This window comes from Sorex araneus, chromosome X, assembly GCF_027595985.1.
Source record: "Sorex araneus isolate mSorAra2 chromosome X, mSorAra2.pri, whole genome shotgun sequence".
Classification (NCBI taxonomy): Eukaryota; Metazoa; Chordata; class Mammalia; order Eulipotyphla; family Soricidae; genus Sorex; species Sorex araneus.
Genome location: NC_073313.1, coordinates 308,988,874 through 309,005,285, shown reverse-complemented (window position 1 = coordinate 309,005,285; position 16,412 = coordinate 308,988,874). Strand labels below are relative to the sequence as shown.

Here is a 16,412-nt window from a genome sequence, read left to right as displayed (position 1 = left end):
GTGCCATGGATGCAAGTCTATGTCAACTACATTACAGTTATATAAAAATTATACTATGGAAAGGTAGTATGATTTCAACATCATATGAGCACATAAAGGCTTTCATGACTAAAAGTTCAGACTCGCATCATTATCCTGAACATCAATTTTTATAATATCTGCACCAAAAATAACAACCTACACTCAGCACATTTTAGAGAACACTAGCTGGATTCTTTAACTTTAAAACTGCTTTCAATATGAAATTATTGGCCTTTTATATTTTCAACAGGGTCATTCTCTAATTAGCTCATGCCACTAAATCAAATCCTCATGTTCACAGCGCTTATATGTTTTTATGTTTAAGTAATATGATCATGAATAACTATCTATTATAAACCAAGATGTTCTTAGCATCTATTCTAGATGAAGATTGCACTTCTTTACTGAAGACAAGAGCTAGTAAAACGCTGTTTCTCTTCAAGAGTTGAACATCTAAGAGAAGAAACAGTCATGATTATATAAATGATGTCGCAGAAAGAAAGTTGTCTCTTTTGCTTAAAAAGAGAAAATATTTGAGCAAAATCTCCAAACCTCTCCAGAAATAAAGAGGAAGTAATTAATGGAGGATAATACTTGTGCAAAAGGAAAGAAATCAAGAGAGATCGGCATCCTGGGAAACTCTGAAATGACTCTTTGCTGAACTAGAGGTGGAAGAGAAGAGATGAGGAAGCAAGAAAGTAGGGCTAGATCATGACAAACTATACTGTAACTGTTTTACTTAAGAGCTTACCTTTCATTCTAAGGCTAGAAAGGTAAATGTGAGGTTATATTTATATTAGAGCATTAATATCTCTCTTCCCTACCCAACTGGAAGCTTCATGAAAGATAAAACAAGTGATATAGCATTTATTAAGAGGTCTGAATTAATGACCATACAGATTCATGGAGGGATATATTAATTTTAAAAAATCACTGGATGAAAGTAAAAGAGCTGTTTTTCAAGAAGAATTCTGAGAATGTATGGAGGACAGATTTAAGAAGACACAAATATGAAGGTTCATTTTTTTTCCTGCAATGGTTTGTCATTTTGTTTTCAAACTCCATCACTGCACCTGGTACATATAAAATCCTCAAGCATGTCTATATTTTGACAAGAGTTAGGTTACTTTTCATGGGCAACATGGAGTAAAGGAGGGTATGTATAGAATGCATGGGTGCATTCTGCTTTGTTATTATCTTGTCTCACATTACATTTTAACATAAATGTATGGTGATTATCACCAATTTAGAGATGAAGAAGCCAAAGTACTATAATTAGTGGTTTTTATATTCACTAGCAATTGTGGTTTTCTTCATCACTACATCACTCTAATTACAACACAGACAAAGTTCAGACCAGATAATACTATCTAAAAAGAGTCTTTGGAGAGAAAAACAGACTTTACATTTAGATTTGACGATTTTATGAAGAGAAAATTGTAGTACTTTTTTTTTTCCTATTACAGTTCATGCCTCTATCCCAGCAGTATATGAAGCCAGTCTTCCACAGGGGCTTATTTCCTTTCTGTTTCAATGAATGATTTAGGGAACAGGGATTTGGGAACAAGGATTTGCATTCACCCATGACTAGTACAGACCCATGCAGGTAGTGGTACGGAGTGTTGGTTCAATTAATGCTGACTGAACCTAATTCAGTGAATATCCTTAATCTCAATAGTCACAATCCACAAAGGTAAACAGTGAAGGACAACTTCTCATTAGGAAGGTAAAATATATAGATGTAGATATAGATATAGATTCTATCCCAATCTGCATATTTAAGGCAAAGCCATATTACTACTGTTAACTCAATAAGTATTTTAAGTGCTTATATTGAAGTGTTTGGTGGTGGGTGGGGGGACAGAAAGATAGTACAGTGGGTAGTATGCTTGTCTTGCACACAGCCAACCTGGGTTTGATTTCCAGCACGCCATATGATCCTGAGCCCCACCAGGAATGATCCCTGAGCACAGTTAGGAGTAAGTTCTGAGCACCACTGTATATGGCCCCAAAACCAAAACCTAAAACAAGAAAACAAAAAAAAATAGACTTTTACTTATGATCTAAGTTGCTCAGAATTGAACTGGTAAAAGAATGTTGCAATATTCATTTGTCCCCTTTCCGTATTTGTGTTTGATCTTAAAAAAGTCTGCATTCAGGGCTGATGAATGTAACTCAATTAGCAGAGCACATGTCTTGCATGGGTAATATTTAGGTAGTCCTGGATGTTCAAACACCACTAGGTATAAGCCCTATACAACAACAACAACAACAACAACAAAATAATGCTTATCTTGAGTGCAGTTGACCCTGATTCTAACTGGTGCATATGGTCCTCCAAGCACTGCCAGAAGAGATTCCTCAGCACAGAACTAGGAATAAGCCCTGTTACTACTGGTTGTGGTCACAAAATCAAAGCAAAAAGGGAAATAATGTATGGATTCATTTGCAGAATACTATAGCCCAAATAATGGTGGAATATTTTCAATAAAGACTACCTTCCAAATACAAAAATAAACATGCTCTAGTAATCAGTAATAAGCACTAGCAATGATGAGTAATTATAAAATAAGGTCTAATTGTGACTCAGAACAGATTGTATGTTATCAAAATAAAGTACTCACTCATGTGAGGGAAATTAATTATTCCAGAGTATGACTTTACAATATAATGGATTGCCTCTTCTGGGAAACCTCTTCTGTCTCTTGAACAAGAGACAACCAAGAGAAAATGAGTCTGACATGTGAGAAAATGCAACTGAAAATTCTCTTTTCAAATGAATGCAAAAATAAAAATAGGTTCTTTAGATCTCCAAATTAAAATAAAATAAAGTTGAAATATGGTTTTAAAAAATTTAATATTTTTTCAAAGTCTTGCTCAATTCATGGATTTGTCTCCACCTTTTCTTGTTTGTTTTGGAGCTACACCTGGCAATACTCAGGGATTACTTCTGGCTCTGTATTCAGGTATTATTCCTGGGGACACTTGGGGGAACCATATGCAATGCCACGATCAAACCTAGGTTGACGGCATAAAAGGTAAATACCCTATGTGCTGTACTATTGCTCTGGTCCCTTGTTTTCACCTTTATGGACTAAAGCTTTCAATTCAAGTCAGTTAATGTTGATAGATCAGTTATGGGCATCTACAGGAGTTGTGACTTTGTGGCAAAAGCATCAAAACATCACAAGTCTGCCAATTGGATACTGAAAACCCACTGACCCTGCTAATAGCAAAGCTCAGCCTCGAGGCAGCAAGACAGTAAAAATAGCATGACAATGACAAGAAAGTCCAGCAGTTGAGAGAATTCCTGGTGTACTCTTGGAGTGAGCTGCAGGAGGGATACGGTAGGAGATATAGTGGCTCAATAACCCTCCACCAGAAGAGAATGCAGATTAATCTCTGGATTCAAGAGTACTGGCAACAGCATCAGAGCCAGTGTCTCTGGAAGCTCTTACTGTTTCCGGAACATGCATGCAAGCCAAGTTTCAAAAAGCATCATTTGCAAACCACATTATTGCAGGAAATCCCTGGGAAAATGCAAATGCCCAGGATTCATCCTATACCTATGGAATCGGATCCCAGTTTTGGGCATCAGTTTGGACCAACCAAACTTTCCAGCTGATTCCTAAATAAAACAAAGTTTGAAGAATGCAAGTGAGATTAAAGGTGAAGGCTTAAGGGAGAAGAATGCGTGAGAAAAAGAGCTGAACTAGACTTGGTTTCACTTAAGATTTTATGGGAAAGAGAAAGTGGAGTGAACATGAGATCTGAGAATTTGGGGGGATTTCACCACACTCTGCCACCTATTTTCTGTTTCTTTCTCTCAGTTTTCATTTCTGGATTCTAGTCTAGGTCACCATCATCTTCTCCCTGGAGAAGCCATTTTCCATGGAAGTCACTCCTGAGGAAGGAGTGTTCTCCCTGCTGAACTGTCCCCAGTAGTTCTTCCCTCTCCCCCTGCCCAGAGAAGATTCCCCAGCCAGTGGGTACCAGTGATTCCAAGCCATGACCATCACCTCTTACTCCAGAGCACTATTAAATTTTTACATGTTTTAATGGGATAGTGAAATGAGCATTGAAACACTCCAATCACCCATTCATCACTATCACTATCATCCAGTTGATCATCAATTTTCTCAAGTGGGCGCCAGAAATGTCTCCATTCGTCCTAGCCCTGAGATTTTAGCAGCTTCTCTTTACTCCCAGTGATGCCGCATCGGAGGATATTTCAGGGCAAGGGGAATGAAACCAATCATTGTTACTGTATTTGGCATGTCAAATATACCACAGAGAGCAGGCCAGGTTCTGCTGTGCGGGCAGGATGCTCTCAGTAGCATGCCAGGTTCCCTGAGAGGGATGACTAGGCTATAAGAGGTAGTGCTGCTGAAAATGCCACCCATTCATGGTAAAATAAAAGTCCAATTGAGCCTCATCTCTGTTTATCACTCCCAAAATCTACAGACTACAAGACAGCCCAGGCATGGACAGTAACATTGTCCTCATGCTCAGTTTCTTGGATGCAGCAGATTCTTCCCTGGACCTTTCTCTCTCTTCCTTCTCTTCATCATTCACCGTTCAGCTCAAGTGTACTAGTCCCACCTCCACTAGGCTTTGCCAGAATGGATTCGGTTTTCTTTGATAATGTTAGTCCATTGCTGACCGGGAGAGTGTTTAGGGTGAATTTAAATTCACTGCCTTTTGCTAACCAAACCTGCTTTTCTCTTTTTCCTTTTAATTGCACTTGAGATAACATGGCCACAACAGTCTCAACGTTAGTGTCTGGGGTGTGCAAACTGACTGCACCCCTACCACCACAAAAGTGCCTAAGGTCCTCTGCGAGGTACTTGTGCTACTTCTAATCTACCTCTTCCTCCCCTTCTCCACAAGCTTGTCACCCCCCCACACTTGAGTAATTTTAGTTCTGCAGTCTGAGTTAACGGTTTGTTCAGTCAACTCCCATTTTTGCTTTGTTATCTACTACACATGAGTGATGTCACCAGTTTTTGTCCTTCCTCTGACTCATTTTGCTTAACAGGACACTGTCTAGCTCCATCCACAGTAATACAAAAGGTTTCCATGCCACAGGGCTGGTCATCAGATACAGATCTAAGCAGGCTCATTTGACCACAATTCTATAAGACCTACCCACAGTCCTTCCTTTGAAATGTCCTCAAACAGGACTTGACATAATAAGTCTTTAGCTACAGTGGCAGGATTACAGACACATAAATCCCAATGAGTGCATGACCTTTATGTTCCAGGGAGAGAATAACAAATCTTGGTGGGTGATGTGGGAGGGGCAGGACTGGAAACAACTAAGTTTCTGCCTGTTTTATTATCCCTGGATTGAATCAATACCTGTACTGGTCAAAAAGGTGGTTCTCTGAATCATTCAATTTGGTTTAAATCTGGTTTTCATTTTTCTCAGTAACACAGTCTCCCTCTACTGTGGAAGCTGGGCTTCTGCTTACAAGGACCCCAGTTGACTTGAGTCATCGCAAATAGCTGGGGATTAACTGTGAGCACTCACATGGGCAGACAAAGTCTTGGCAATGTGGCAGGTGGCTGGGAAGGGTGGACAATGCCAGACCTCATGTTCCATGAGATAAGGGGAAAGAGGCGGCCGGAAGAGGGATTACACCAAGGGCAACTCTCTGGCACCACCAGAGGAGCCTTGAAGCCTCCTCCCAGCTGAGTGGATTGGCAGGGAAAGTCCCTGGGTCCATGCCAGCCTAACTGGTCTCTCACTCAGAGAACTGCTTGGAAGTATGTTCCAGTGCTTTCTCTCAAGGGGAAAGAGTAACAGGTGACCTGGGAGCATCAGCCTCTTCTTAGAAGAGTAATCGCAAACCACCATAGCTGGGTTCCCTGCTTTAACACTCTCGGACAGAGACTAGATAACAGATTTTAGCCGCACGCCCAAAGGTGTCACACTCACATAAGTATTTGCAGGCTGGCAATTCCTCTCACTATTACCTCGCTTAAAGAGTTTTCATTAAAACAAAAATACTACTGATTTATTGGCAATTATGCAGCATCCTCATATCAGATTTATAATTTTGCTTGCTTATAATCACTTTGTTACAGATCATGAAGTAAATTTAAAATATTATGATACAGATGATGCTGCAGTTAGAAACATATTAGAAATAATTATTTCCATTATGATATATTAATAATATAGTGAACAATATATTAGTATTAATATATATTAGTGCAGCTCTTTTAGCACTTTTAAAGTCTATCACTTAATTGATAACATAGTGCCTGGACCCCACACCAGATCCTATCCTTCCTCATTTTACAGTTATTATTATATTATAAGAAACTGACATTTTATTATTAGAAACATAAAATCTTTCAGAATATTATTAGAAAAGATTTCAGCATTACTCTCATCATTCATATAAAGCTAGAGACTGCAATTGCAAATCAGCATTTTATGCTGTAAAACTCCTTTGGAAAGTAATCTAGTGAGCAAGAGAGACAGTGCAGAGGCAAGGTGCATCCTTGTACATGGGCACCTGGTTCCATCCCTACACCAGATGGGCCCTAAGCACCACCAGATATGGCCCTGAAGGCACCTGAGCACCACCAGGTACATTCCCGGAGATCCCTGAACATTGAAAGGTGTTGCCCTGAGCTCTCCATCCTCTGCCCTTACAGTACTGAACACTGACCCACAAGCAGCCCAGCTGCCTAAGAATCCCTGGGTGGGTCTCCAAGGGTCCTGAGCACTGCCTGGGAGCATGGTACCCGTCAAAAAGAGATATTTGGTAAGGAGTTAAAAAATTTGTCATTTAATTCACCTCCTTTTCAAAAAGAATTTCATGAAATGCATTGCACAAAATTAAGCATTCTCTTTATAAAGTATATGTCATGAAGGCTATTTTATTTTATATCACTTATAATATTATATCATTCTAACATGTTTATATGTTTTGAAGAACTACCACAAAATATCCCATGGCAGGTTTGTTTATTTATTCCTTTTCTTATAGGGGTCCACCCTGTATAATTTGGGTGGGGGCCTAGGATCACTCCCAGTGATGTTCAACCCAGGTGCTGAGGTCTAGGGGGTTCTGGCCCATTAGTGAGGTGCTTGGATCTGGTTATTATTAGGAATTACCAAGGTGATCTATGTGATATTCAGGGACTGTTGGGTGTATGGGGTGCCAGGTATCAAGCTTAGGGCCTCACATGATCAGGCATGTGCTCTTGCCACTTGAACAACCTCCATGAACATGGCTCAGAAATACCCATTTGCAAATTCGATAACACAAATGATTCATCTGTGAATCATATATAAACTTCGAATGATGTGAGTAATTCAGAACTCCAGGGGTGTGTGTGTATTTTCTATTGCTCATATACAATTGACCACAACTCCCAATCCTCTCGGTCTTTTCAGTGGGTCTTCATTAGTGTGTCCCAGAGTGAGTGGCATCACTGCCACGGCAGTGCTGGTAATCCTGGAGCCTCAGGAACAATTAGAGGTGCTCTCTCTGGTCAATGTAAAGAGGAAGACTTTGCTGGGTGACACCGAGGGATTCTTATTTTTCTGAAAAAGGGGTGGTAGACCAAATAAGTCTGGGAATTTCTGGTTTACCGAGTAATCACAGACAAAAACAAAGATTCAAATCATGTATTGCATACTGTTTGCCCTTGAAGAATCAGAAGAGGCAAGAAAACATATGATTTTGAACAATAATCATTATATCAGTTTACAAGTCTAGTTGTTGGGAAATGTCAAAACTCCAGACTCATGGAATCTGTTGGAAAGAGCTCCATTCACTGCTATAGTATTGACAACTTTTCCTCTGGGACCATCACATCTTTCAGTCAGGTTTTAAAATACTTGTATCAAAATCCTCCACATTCAGGTTGGAAGATGTGAACTGAAAGTAGACTATAGACCGAACATGAAGGCCACTCAATACCTCTATTGCAAACTACAACACCCAAAAGGAGAGAGAACAAAAGGGAATGCCCTGCTGCAGAGGCAGAGTGGGGTGGTGGGGGATGGAGTGGGGGTGGTGAGAGGGATACTGGGACCATTGGTGGAGGATAATGGGCACTGGTGGAGGGATGGCTAAATGATCACTGTATGAGTGAGATGCAAACACAAAAATTCTTAAGTTTGTAACTGTACATGACAGTGATTCCTTAATAAAAAAATTTTTTTAAATCCTCCAAAAGTGGATCTTGCGGTAACTTTTTATGTTTTTATCACAGAGGTATTCTTCTGACTTCTAGTATTTACAGGCCACCTCAGATGAGCCTTTGGTTTTCTTTCAGTTCATTCCCCTGCCAGTCCTTTCCTCCTCTCCTGGCAACCAGCCTGATATGCATGAATGGAGGAGATGCTTATCTCCTCCAGCTCTCTCTTAGTTTCATTACCTACTGTTTTTTTTTCTTTATTAAAGAGAGTAAATCACATTCAATAAGGGTTCAAATATTCAGCTGAAATGGTGAACATCTGACTAATGCTGCCTAAGATAAATTACAATACAAGTCATAAATAGAAATTCTAAATGTCCTGGTCATCATGGTTTACACTACAGAAAGAAACTAGTCAAGACTGACAACATAAGGCTAGAGAGAGAGTGCCAAGCACAGCCAAACCTGGTTTGACCCCCAGCTCTGTGTGGTCCCCAGAGTACCACCAGGTACAGCCTTGGAAGCCCCAAAGACCCAAATCATAGAACCGGATAGCCCCACTTTCTCAGGCCCTGCCCTGAATCACTGGGTCAGTTGGGGGAGAATGGCCAGGAGTGAAGCCCACATTTTCTCAGCATGCAGAGCCCTGCAACAAGAAAATTGCTAACATATTCATGGAACCCATGTAGCACTGTAGCACTGTCATTTCCTTGTCCATCGATTTGCTCAAGCAGGCACCAGTAACGTCTCCATTGTGAGACTTGTTGTTACTGTTTTTGGCATATCGAATATGCCACGGGGAGCTTGCCAGGCTCTGCCATGCGAGTGGGATACTTTCGGTATCTTGCCAGGCTCTCTGAGAGGGATGGAGAAATCAAGCCCGGGTCGGCGGCATGCAAGGCAAACTCCCTACCCACTGTGCTATCGCTCCAGTCCGGAAACCAACAAACCTAATCTATTATCATTTCAACATGAAATCAATTTAAAAACCACTGATAATAGATTCCACTCTCCCCTATTAAATCTTAAAATCCTGGTGTATAGTTTAAATATTTCGAAGGTAGAGCACTTCTCAATCCAACCTCAACAAATTCTATGTGATCAGACCAGGTTAAACTCTGCTCAGGACAGTCACTGGATTTGCCCCTGCCTGTACATGCTGCTATTTATCAGACTAATCTCCTTAATTAGGCAGTTAAAATATAAAAAATAAATTTCATACACTAGTGTGAACAAAATACTATATAGTGCCTATCATCTATAGTGTCTGAAATATCAGTACTTGGAGAAGCAAAGAGCAGGTTGGCTACCAGACGCAAGGGATGGATAAAGGTGGTTAAAAGGGAAAACCTTCCTCTTATAAAAAGAATAAAGTTCTGGGATCCAATGTCTACTATAGTGACTGAGGTTAATAAAGTGATGTTGGATAGATCTTAAAAAGATCTCAACACACACACACATACACACAACTATGTTCAGTGACAATATAGCAACTAACTTAATCTATGTAATCATTTTGCAATAGATACATACATTGTCAAGTGTACAACTTGACTACTTCGCTACTGAGAGTATCCTGCCTTCATGGCAGAGCCTGGCAAGCTACCTGTAGCATATTCGATATGCCAAAACCAGTAACAACAAGTCTCAAATTGGAGATGGTACTGGTGCCCGCTCAAGCAAATCGATGAACAAGGGACGACACTGCAATTAAGGCAACTTTCAGGATAGAAACTAAATTGAATGACCATAAAACAGTAACCCTTTGTTTGCTTCTTTGCTTTTAATATTTTCCTAAATGTGTCCAGAAAATTAAGCAATTTCTTTTCCCATTATTAAATCAATTTCCTGGCTTCTTTTTACTTCTCCCCTTGATGTTAGTTCATTTCCTGCTTGTTTGGGGGCGGGCGGGGGGGGGGGTGTAAATCCTAGATTAAGTTAAAAGAAGCCAGTCAGACCAGGCAGGAATGTTACCAGAATTATCAGTATGGCTGACTCTAGTCCACAGCACAAGTGTTGTATATATGAAGGCCTGAGTTTAATCCCCAGAACTACCTTTGGGCACAAACAGGTATAGCCCTGAGTTCCACTGAGGGTGGCCTCTATTTACAAAAAATGCAGTCTGCATTTGTCCTAGCAATAAAAGTTTCAGTAAGCTAGTGAAACCATGGCATGGTGTGGGTTAGCACAGCAGAATACCAAAAAGTCACTCTTAGTGTCTTCATACTTAATCTCTGTTTCTTGCCCCTTAGCCTTTCCTTCAGTTCAGGAGCCCCCATTACAAATGTCAGCTTTGGGTAAGATAGAGCCCCCTCACCTGCTACACGGACTGAGGATTTGAGACCCAGAGGCTCTTCCAAAAAGTATGTTACCTGAAACTCTAAGCATCAAAGGCCAAGTTCAAATTTTTGTTCCAGGTGGTCAGAATTTGGTAAATGTTTCATAGGACGGGTGAATCTAACTAAGGAAAGGATTTCTATTACTCATGGCACAAAGATTTTTCATGCTGGTCTGCTCAGTCAGGTCATAAGCTCTGAGTAAGTCCGATGCCTTAGAACAAAAACTTCACTCACAATACTTGTTTGTTAGGTGTTAATAACCTTACAAATCTGCCAATCTACCAATGAACACATGTCAAATAGAAGTAAGACCATACCCAAAAAAAAAGACTAAGAAACACTGTGTTGTACAGACAGAGTGGTAAAGCAGTGTTAAAAAATTGTAGTGAGGAAAAGAAAGAGAGTACAGGGGTTAAGACACCAATTTTGCATAAGTTGACCTTGGTTCTATCCCTACTACTACATATGGTTCCCTGAGAACTGCTAGAAATGATTCCTAAGCAGAGAACCAAAAGTAACCGCCAAGCACTGATGGGTATGGCTCCCAAACAAGCTACAACATGGCTAAGGCAGGCTCCACAATTTCTCTCAAATCTCAGATGACATTTTCCAACAAACATGAAGTAAAATAGGAAGAAAAGAGAATGTGACCCTCACACTTTCAGTGGCAACAGACTCAGCCAATTATACATAATCAAAGACTTAAATTTCAAAAATCAGAAATGATCTAGCCATATCTGTATACCTTAGGGTTATGCTTTTCTATTGGAGAGTATCCAGTGTTCCTGAGATGTAGAGTTTCTAGTATAAAGACCTATAGAAATTTTCTGTCAACATTAGCTCTTGCGCCGTCGAAACTCACTCTGGAACATATGCATGAATATGCGTGCACACACAATTTGTCTGCTGCTACAATTTAGTTTAGTATGTAACTGAGCAGAATATTAGAAAACGGAGTTTCATCTAAGTGTTGGCAGCTAAAACCTTCCTGAGCACACAGGAAGACTTGAGCTTAAAAAAAAAATCCTTTAATATTAAATTAGATTCTGGAAGCATTGTGAAGCTTATAAGAAAGCACAGAGGAAACCAACTCTAAGTATTCCCAGAAGTTAGCTCTATACAAATACCTGAGAGGAAAAGAAACAGGGGTGACTCCACTTCATATTATCTGCTACATGTTAGTAGTGAAAATCAAATCAAACCACTTTTTTTTTTTTTTTGCTTTTTGGGTCACACCCGGCAACGCACAGGGGATGTTCCTGGCTCTGCACTAAGGAATTACCCCTGGCGGTGCTCAGGGGACCATATGGGATCTTGGGAATCAAACCCGGGTCGGCCGCATGCAAGGCAAACGCCCTGCCCGCTGTGCTACCACTCCAGCCCCTCAAACCACAATTTCATGAGAGAAATAAACAGCAGACACCTTCACCTTTGTGAAGGCCCAACGTACAAAGTTTGCCAAAAGTTTTTTACTTCCAAGAAACAAAGATGCTGAAATGCTACCAGTGCTTTCCTCTCCAAAAGATATTGCATTTTGAGTTCAAACCCAGGACTTTATACAGAAGGGTGTTAATAATAATGGTTTTTGACTTTTAGGTGACACCTTTTAGTGCTCAGGGCTTATTCCTGGCTCTGTGCTCAGAGATCACCCCTAATGGGGCTTAGGAGACCATATGGAATGCCAGTGATTAGACCCATGAAGGCCCTTGCAAGGCAAGTGCCATACCTGCTGCACTATTTCTCTGACCCAGGATCATTTTTTTTTTTAACTTTTTGGGTCACACCCGGCGATGCACAGGGGTTACTCCTGGCTCTGCACTCAGGAATTACCCCTGGCGGTGCTCAGGGGACCATATGGGATGCTGGGAATCGAACCCGGGTCGGCCGCGTGCAAGGCAAACGCCCTACCCGCTGTGCTATCGCTCCAGCCCCCCCAGGATCATTTTTTTTAACAAAAAATTGTAATGACCTGTTCGCCAATTAATCTCATTCTTGAACAAAGTAGTCAAGAATCTAAGACAAAGCAAAAAGTGCAGGAGATTATTGACTCTTAAAGACAATCAGAATACGGAGGAAGCAAGAGAGGATGTAAAGAAAGGGTGTAACATGGAGGATGTAAAGCAAGAGAAGGGGAGAGGAAGATAAAGCAACTCTCAGGGAATCCGAGATGTATGATTCAATGCTGTTTTATAAATTCTGAGAAAGATGAGTCAACCTCTCTTAAGGTCCTGTGCTCCCAAAACTTTCTGCCTACTTTCCTTTTCCTCTGGCTACCCATTTTTCTTCACTGATTAAGTGTTACCTCTCTTGACTCCCATTCACCTTACAAAGTGTTTTTAAATGGCACACAAAAGAAGTTCAATTATCATGAAAACTGACAGGGATTCTACAATCAGCATGATTTAAAAACAGAAAATTACTGGCATTGTGAGGAGGCGCACATCTAGGTGCAATTTCCATGGCAACATTATCAGATTCCCTTGACCAGCAAAGTTAAGTGCAGTCATTTCTTGAGCACACACAGAGCGTTTTCCAAGGGAGAAGGGGTATACACATCTACAAAGCATAACAGAAGCATCACACATGGCTGACTTTTGAATAGCATCCTAATTACCCTCATCAGCAAACATGATGTTCTTTTTGAACAAATACTTCGATGTAATTCTGTCCCTTCACAGCTACCCTAGAACAAGTGTACACAGAAATTCTAAGTTTGACAGAGTGATGGTTCATTGTTGCTTCATTTTCTTTTTGAGGTGGGGGAGGGGGGTGGGGGTTGTGGTGGCAGGTGGTTGGCTAGCTAACTTATTATTCTATAATTTTAGAGCATTATCTGTAATGACAACACAAATATAAGCATTACAACAGATGTTTCATGTTACAAATGAAATGAAATGATAATAACAAAAGGTCATTTTTTTTCTCCAACAAAAGACTACAGCAGAGAATGACTTATGTTATTTCCTAGATGCATGTGTTTTGATCTGTTCTCAAATGAAGACACATATTCTCTATCTCTGTTTTCATGGGACACAGATCAGTCCAACCATGATCAATCCCTTCTTCATAGGAGGCCCATGATGCAATGCAACACAGATTTTTTAACACCTGTGGACAATAGATCTTAAGCACATTTCAAAGTAGAGATGCACTAGAACTTCATCGCCCCCCTCTTACAAACACTACCTGAAGCCCCTGGATCTTCTCCATTCCAATAACTCCCTTGGATACCAAACAAGTTAACATGAATCCCTATGTCTACATATTCAGATGACTATGTGGGTATTCTACACTTTTACATCTGTTCATGATAAGAATACATTCAAGATTCCTACACAAACCATTGCCTGAATGATGCCCACAAGACAGATACAAAGACCGATCCATTACTCTATAGAGACCATGTAACTGACTGATCATCCACTTTCAATGACACTGGTCAAAGAACAGTGAGGAGACTGGAAGTCACACAAAGGATATGAATAGTAACCAGGAAGATGCAGGAGATGCATCACTCTGTCAAACTGGATTAATGTTTCTTAATTTAGGTTCTTCGTGAAACAGAAAACCACACAGTCTTCAAACCTATTACTCTCATCACAGTTGATTTCCTCCACTACAAATCTAGTAAGCTTCTGATTGTTTAAAAAAAAAAACCAAAGTATTACCATGAGGTAAAAATTATCACAAATAATAAAATCATCACTTATTTTTTACTTCAAGACTTAAAGATCTTTGTTATTAGCAGTGACTCTTTTTATTTTCTTTTTAAAATTTTGGATCACAACCAGCTGTGCTCAAGGCTTATTCCTGGCTCTATGCTCAGGGAATACTCCTGGCAGGGCTCAGAAAATCATATGGGGTGTCGATGATTAAACCCAGATTGGCCATGTTCAAGGTGATGTACTACTCATTGTACTATCTCTCCAGCCCCCCTTCAGCAGTAATTCTGTACAGCAGGCCCAAAGACAGAGCTTAGTATATATTATCTGTCAATAAATATGTGTACAAATAAAAACTTGTGAAGATATTCTGTTAAAAATAATTTCTTAGCCTATATGTGGCAAGAACAAACTTATTTCCGAAAACTACAAAAACATTTATATCCAAGAAGCAGGATCCTTCAAGAACTTATCCCTCAAAGTTAAACCTGATTCAAATTACTATAGTATTTCAACTCACTTATAGAACTTTTTGAAAAGATTCTTGTAGTTTATTATTCTATACCATATGAGATCCATGATAGAACTTTTCAGTAGCTTTTCCTCTTAGTACTGGATCACTTGAGTTTAAACACTTCTTGATTATGTTTTTATTTCTTGGAGAAAAGAAAAAAGTCTATTTTTAATTTTCCTTAAAAGAATTTAAGAAAATCTATTCTTTCATGTAACTCGTTCAACTTTTACATCTTCACTTAGAACACATGCATTCAATGAAAAAGTCATTCAGTGCTTTGAATAAAGAAATACTTACGCCATAATGCCTGAGAGGTGAAACATTTCGGCTGTGATATAGGACAAGTAACTGTACAGGAAGACAAAGAGTGGCTCAATCACTCGGATGTTATGTGTGAATCGAGTTGTAAATGCTGCTATAAATCCCAGGAAGATGCCAATCAACACCCCACCAATTCCCACAACAAAGAAGTTAGCAATTCCAGCAAACACGTCAATGGTCTCAATGGTTTTCATCTGGCAAAAAGACTTGAACAAGTTGTATAGGACCTGTAGAGAAGAGAGAGAGTGCTTTGTTAGGATCCGGCAAACTCCCCGGCACCACTGTAGACACAGAAAGTCTACCAGGCATCTATAAAGGTTTTTGTTCCATGTAGCATAGTCTTAATAACTGTGTATTTATCCCTTTTTAAATATTGTATTTGACAATTTTAAACCAAAAGCTTTATTAGAAAGTATGTTTTCGAGGGGCTAAGGAGATAGTACATGCCTTGTACATGCCTGATTCGGGTCACTCTCCAACACCATGTGACCTTTTCAGATTCACTGAGTTAGACTCTAGAATTCTTCACTACCACTGGAGTGACCCTGTTGGCCACCAGCCCGTTCAGGGTCCACATAGCACTGTACTCATAGGCCTTGCATCAAACTTTCAGCTGGTTGGCCAAATATCACCCGGTGTGACCCCCTGTGCCCTGAATGCCATGTGGGAGTATACCCACACCCCACACCCCCAAAAAAAGAGTGTTGTGAAGGAAAACTATTCCTAAGGGAAATGAATAGAGGGGAAAGAGATTTTTAACCTTTTTGTTTCTTTTTGCTTTTTGGGCTACACTTCACAGTATTCAGGGGCTACTCCTGGCTCTGCACTGAGCAATTACTCCTGGCAGTCTTAAGGGACCATAGGGGATGCCAGGGATTGAACCTAGGTCGGCCATGTGCAAGGCAAATGCCCTACCCTCGGTACTATATATTGATCAGGATGGTATTTCTAGGTACTATAGAAGACTAAGGGCTGGAAAAATAGGACCAGAAAAGGTGCTTGCCTTGTTCATGGCTAACTCCGGTTTGATTCCTGGTACCATACAGGATCCCATCCCTGAGCAAAGTCAACAGGAGTAAGCCTCAAGGTATGGCACAAAATCAATCAATCAATACAAATCTTGGTTGTTAAGATAGCACAATGTGACATTATGTGTATTTTGGATGCACGGGAAGAACTGTCATAGAGAAAGCATGTCAAAGTCACTGTGAACTTATTCACCCTGTTGTGGGGTTATAGCAGAGAAATACCCAATAGGTACCTGTGTGTGAACTCCTTCGTGTTTCTGAGGTCCTCTCCCTAAGCCCCCTCCTCACCTGCCCATCCCACATATGTCCAGGCATGGTCAATGCAGATTTTCTCAAAAGCCCATCTCTGTGTGTTTTTGCTGTA

At 40.2% G+C, this 16,412-nt stretch overlaps 1 protein-coding gene across 1 annotated transcript in view; it reads right to left on the bottom strand.

Annotated features, from left to right (window-relative positions):
* The window catches only part of SLC9A2 (solute carrier family 9 member A2), a 99,307-nt gene that overhangs the window by 45,510 nt on the left and 37,385 nt on the right, over positions 1–16,412 (bottom strand). Inside the window, exon 3 of the mRNA XM_004617920.3 lies at positions 14,997–15,247. Within this exon, the coding sequence (XP_004617977.3) occupies positions 14,997–15,247 (251 nt within the window). The remainder of the gene's footprint in view (positions 1–14,996; positions 15,248–16,412) is intronic.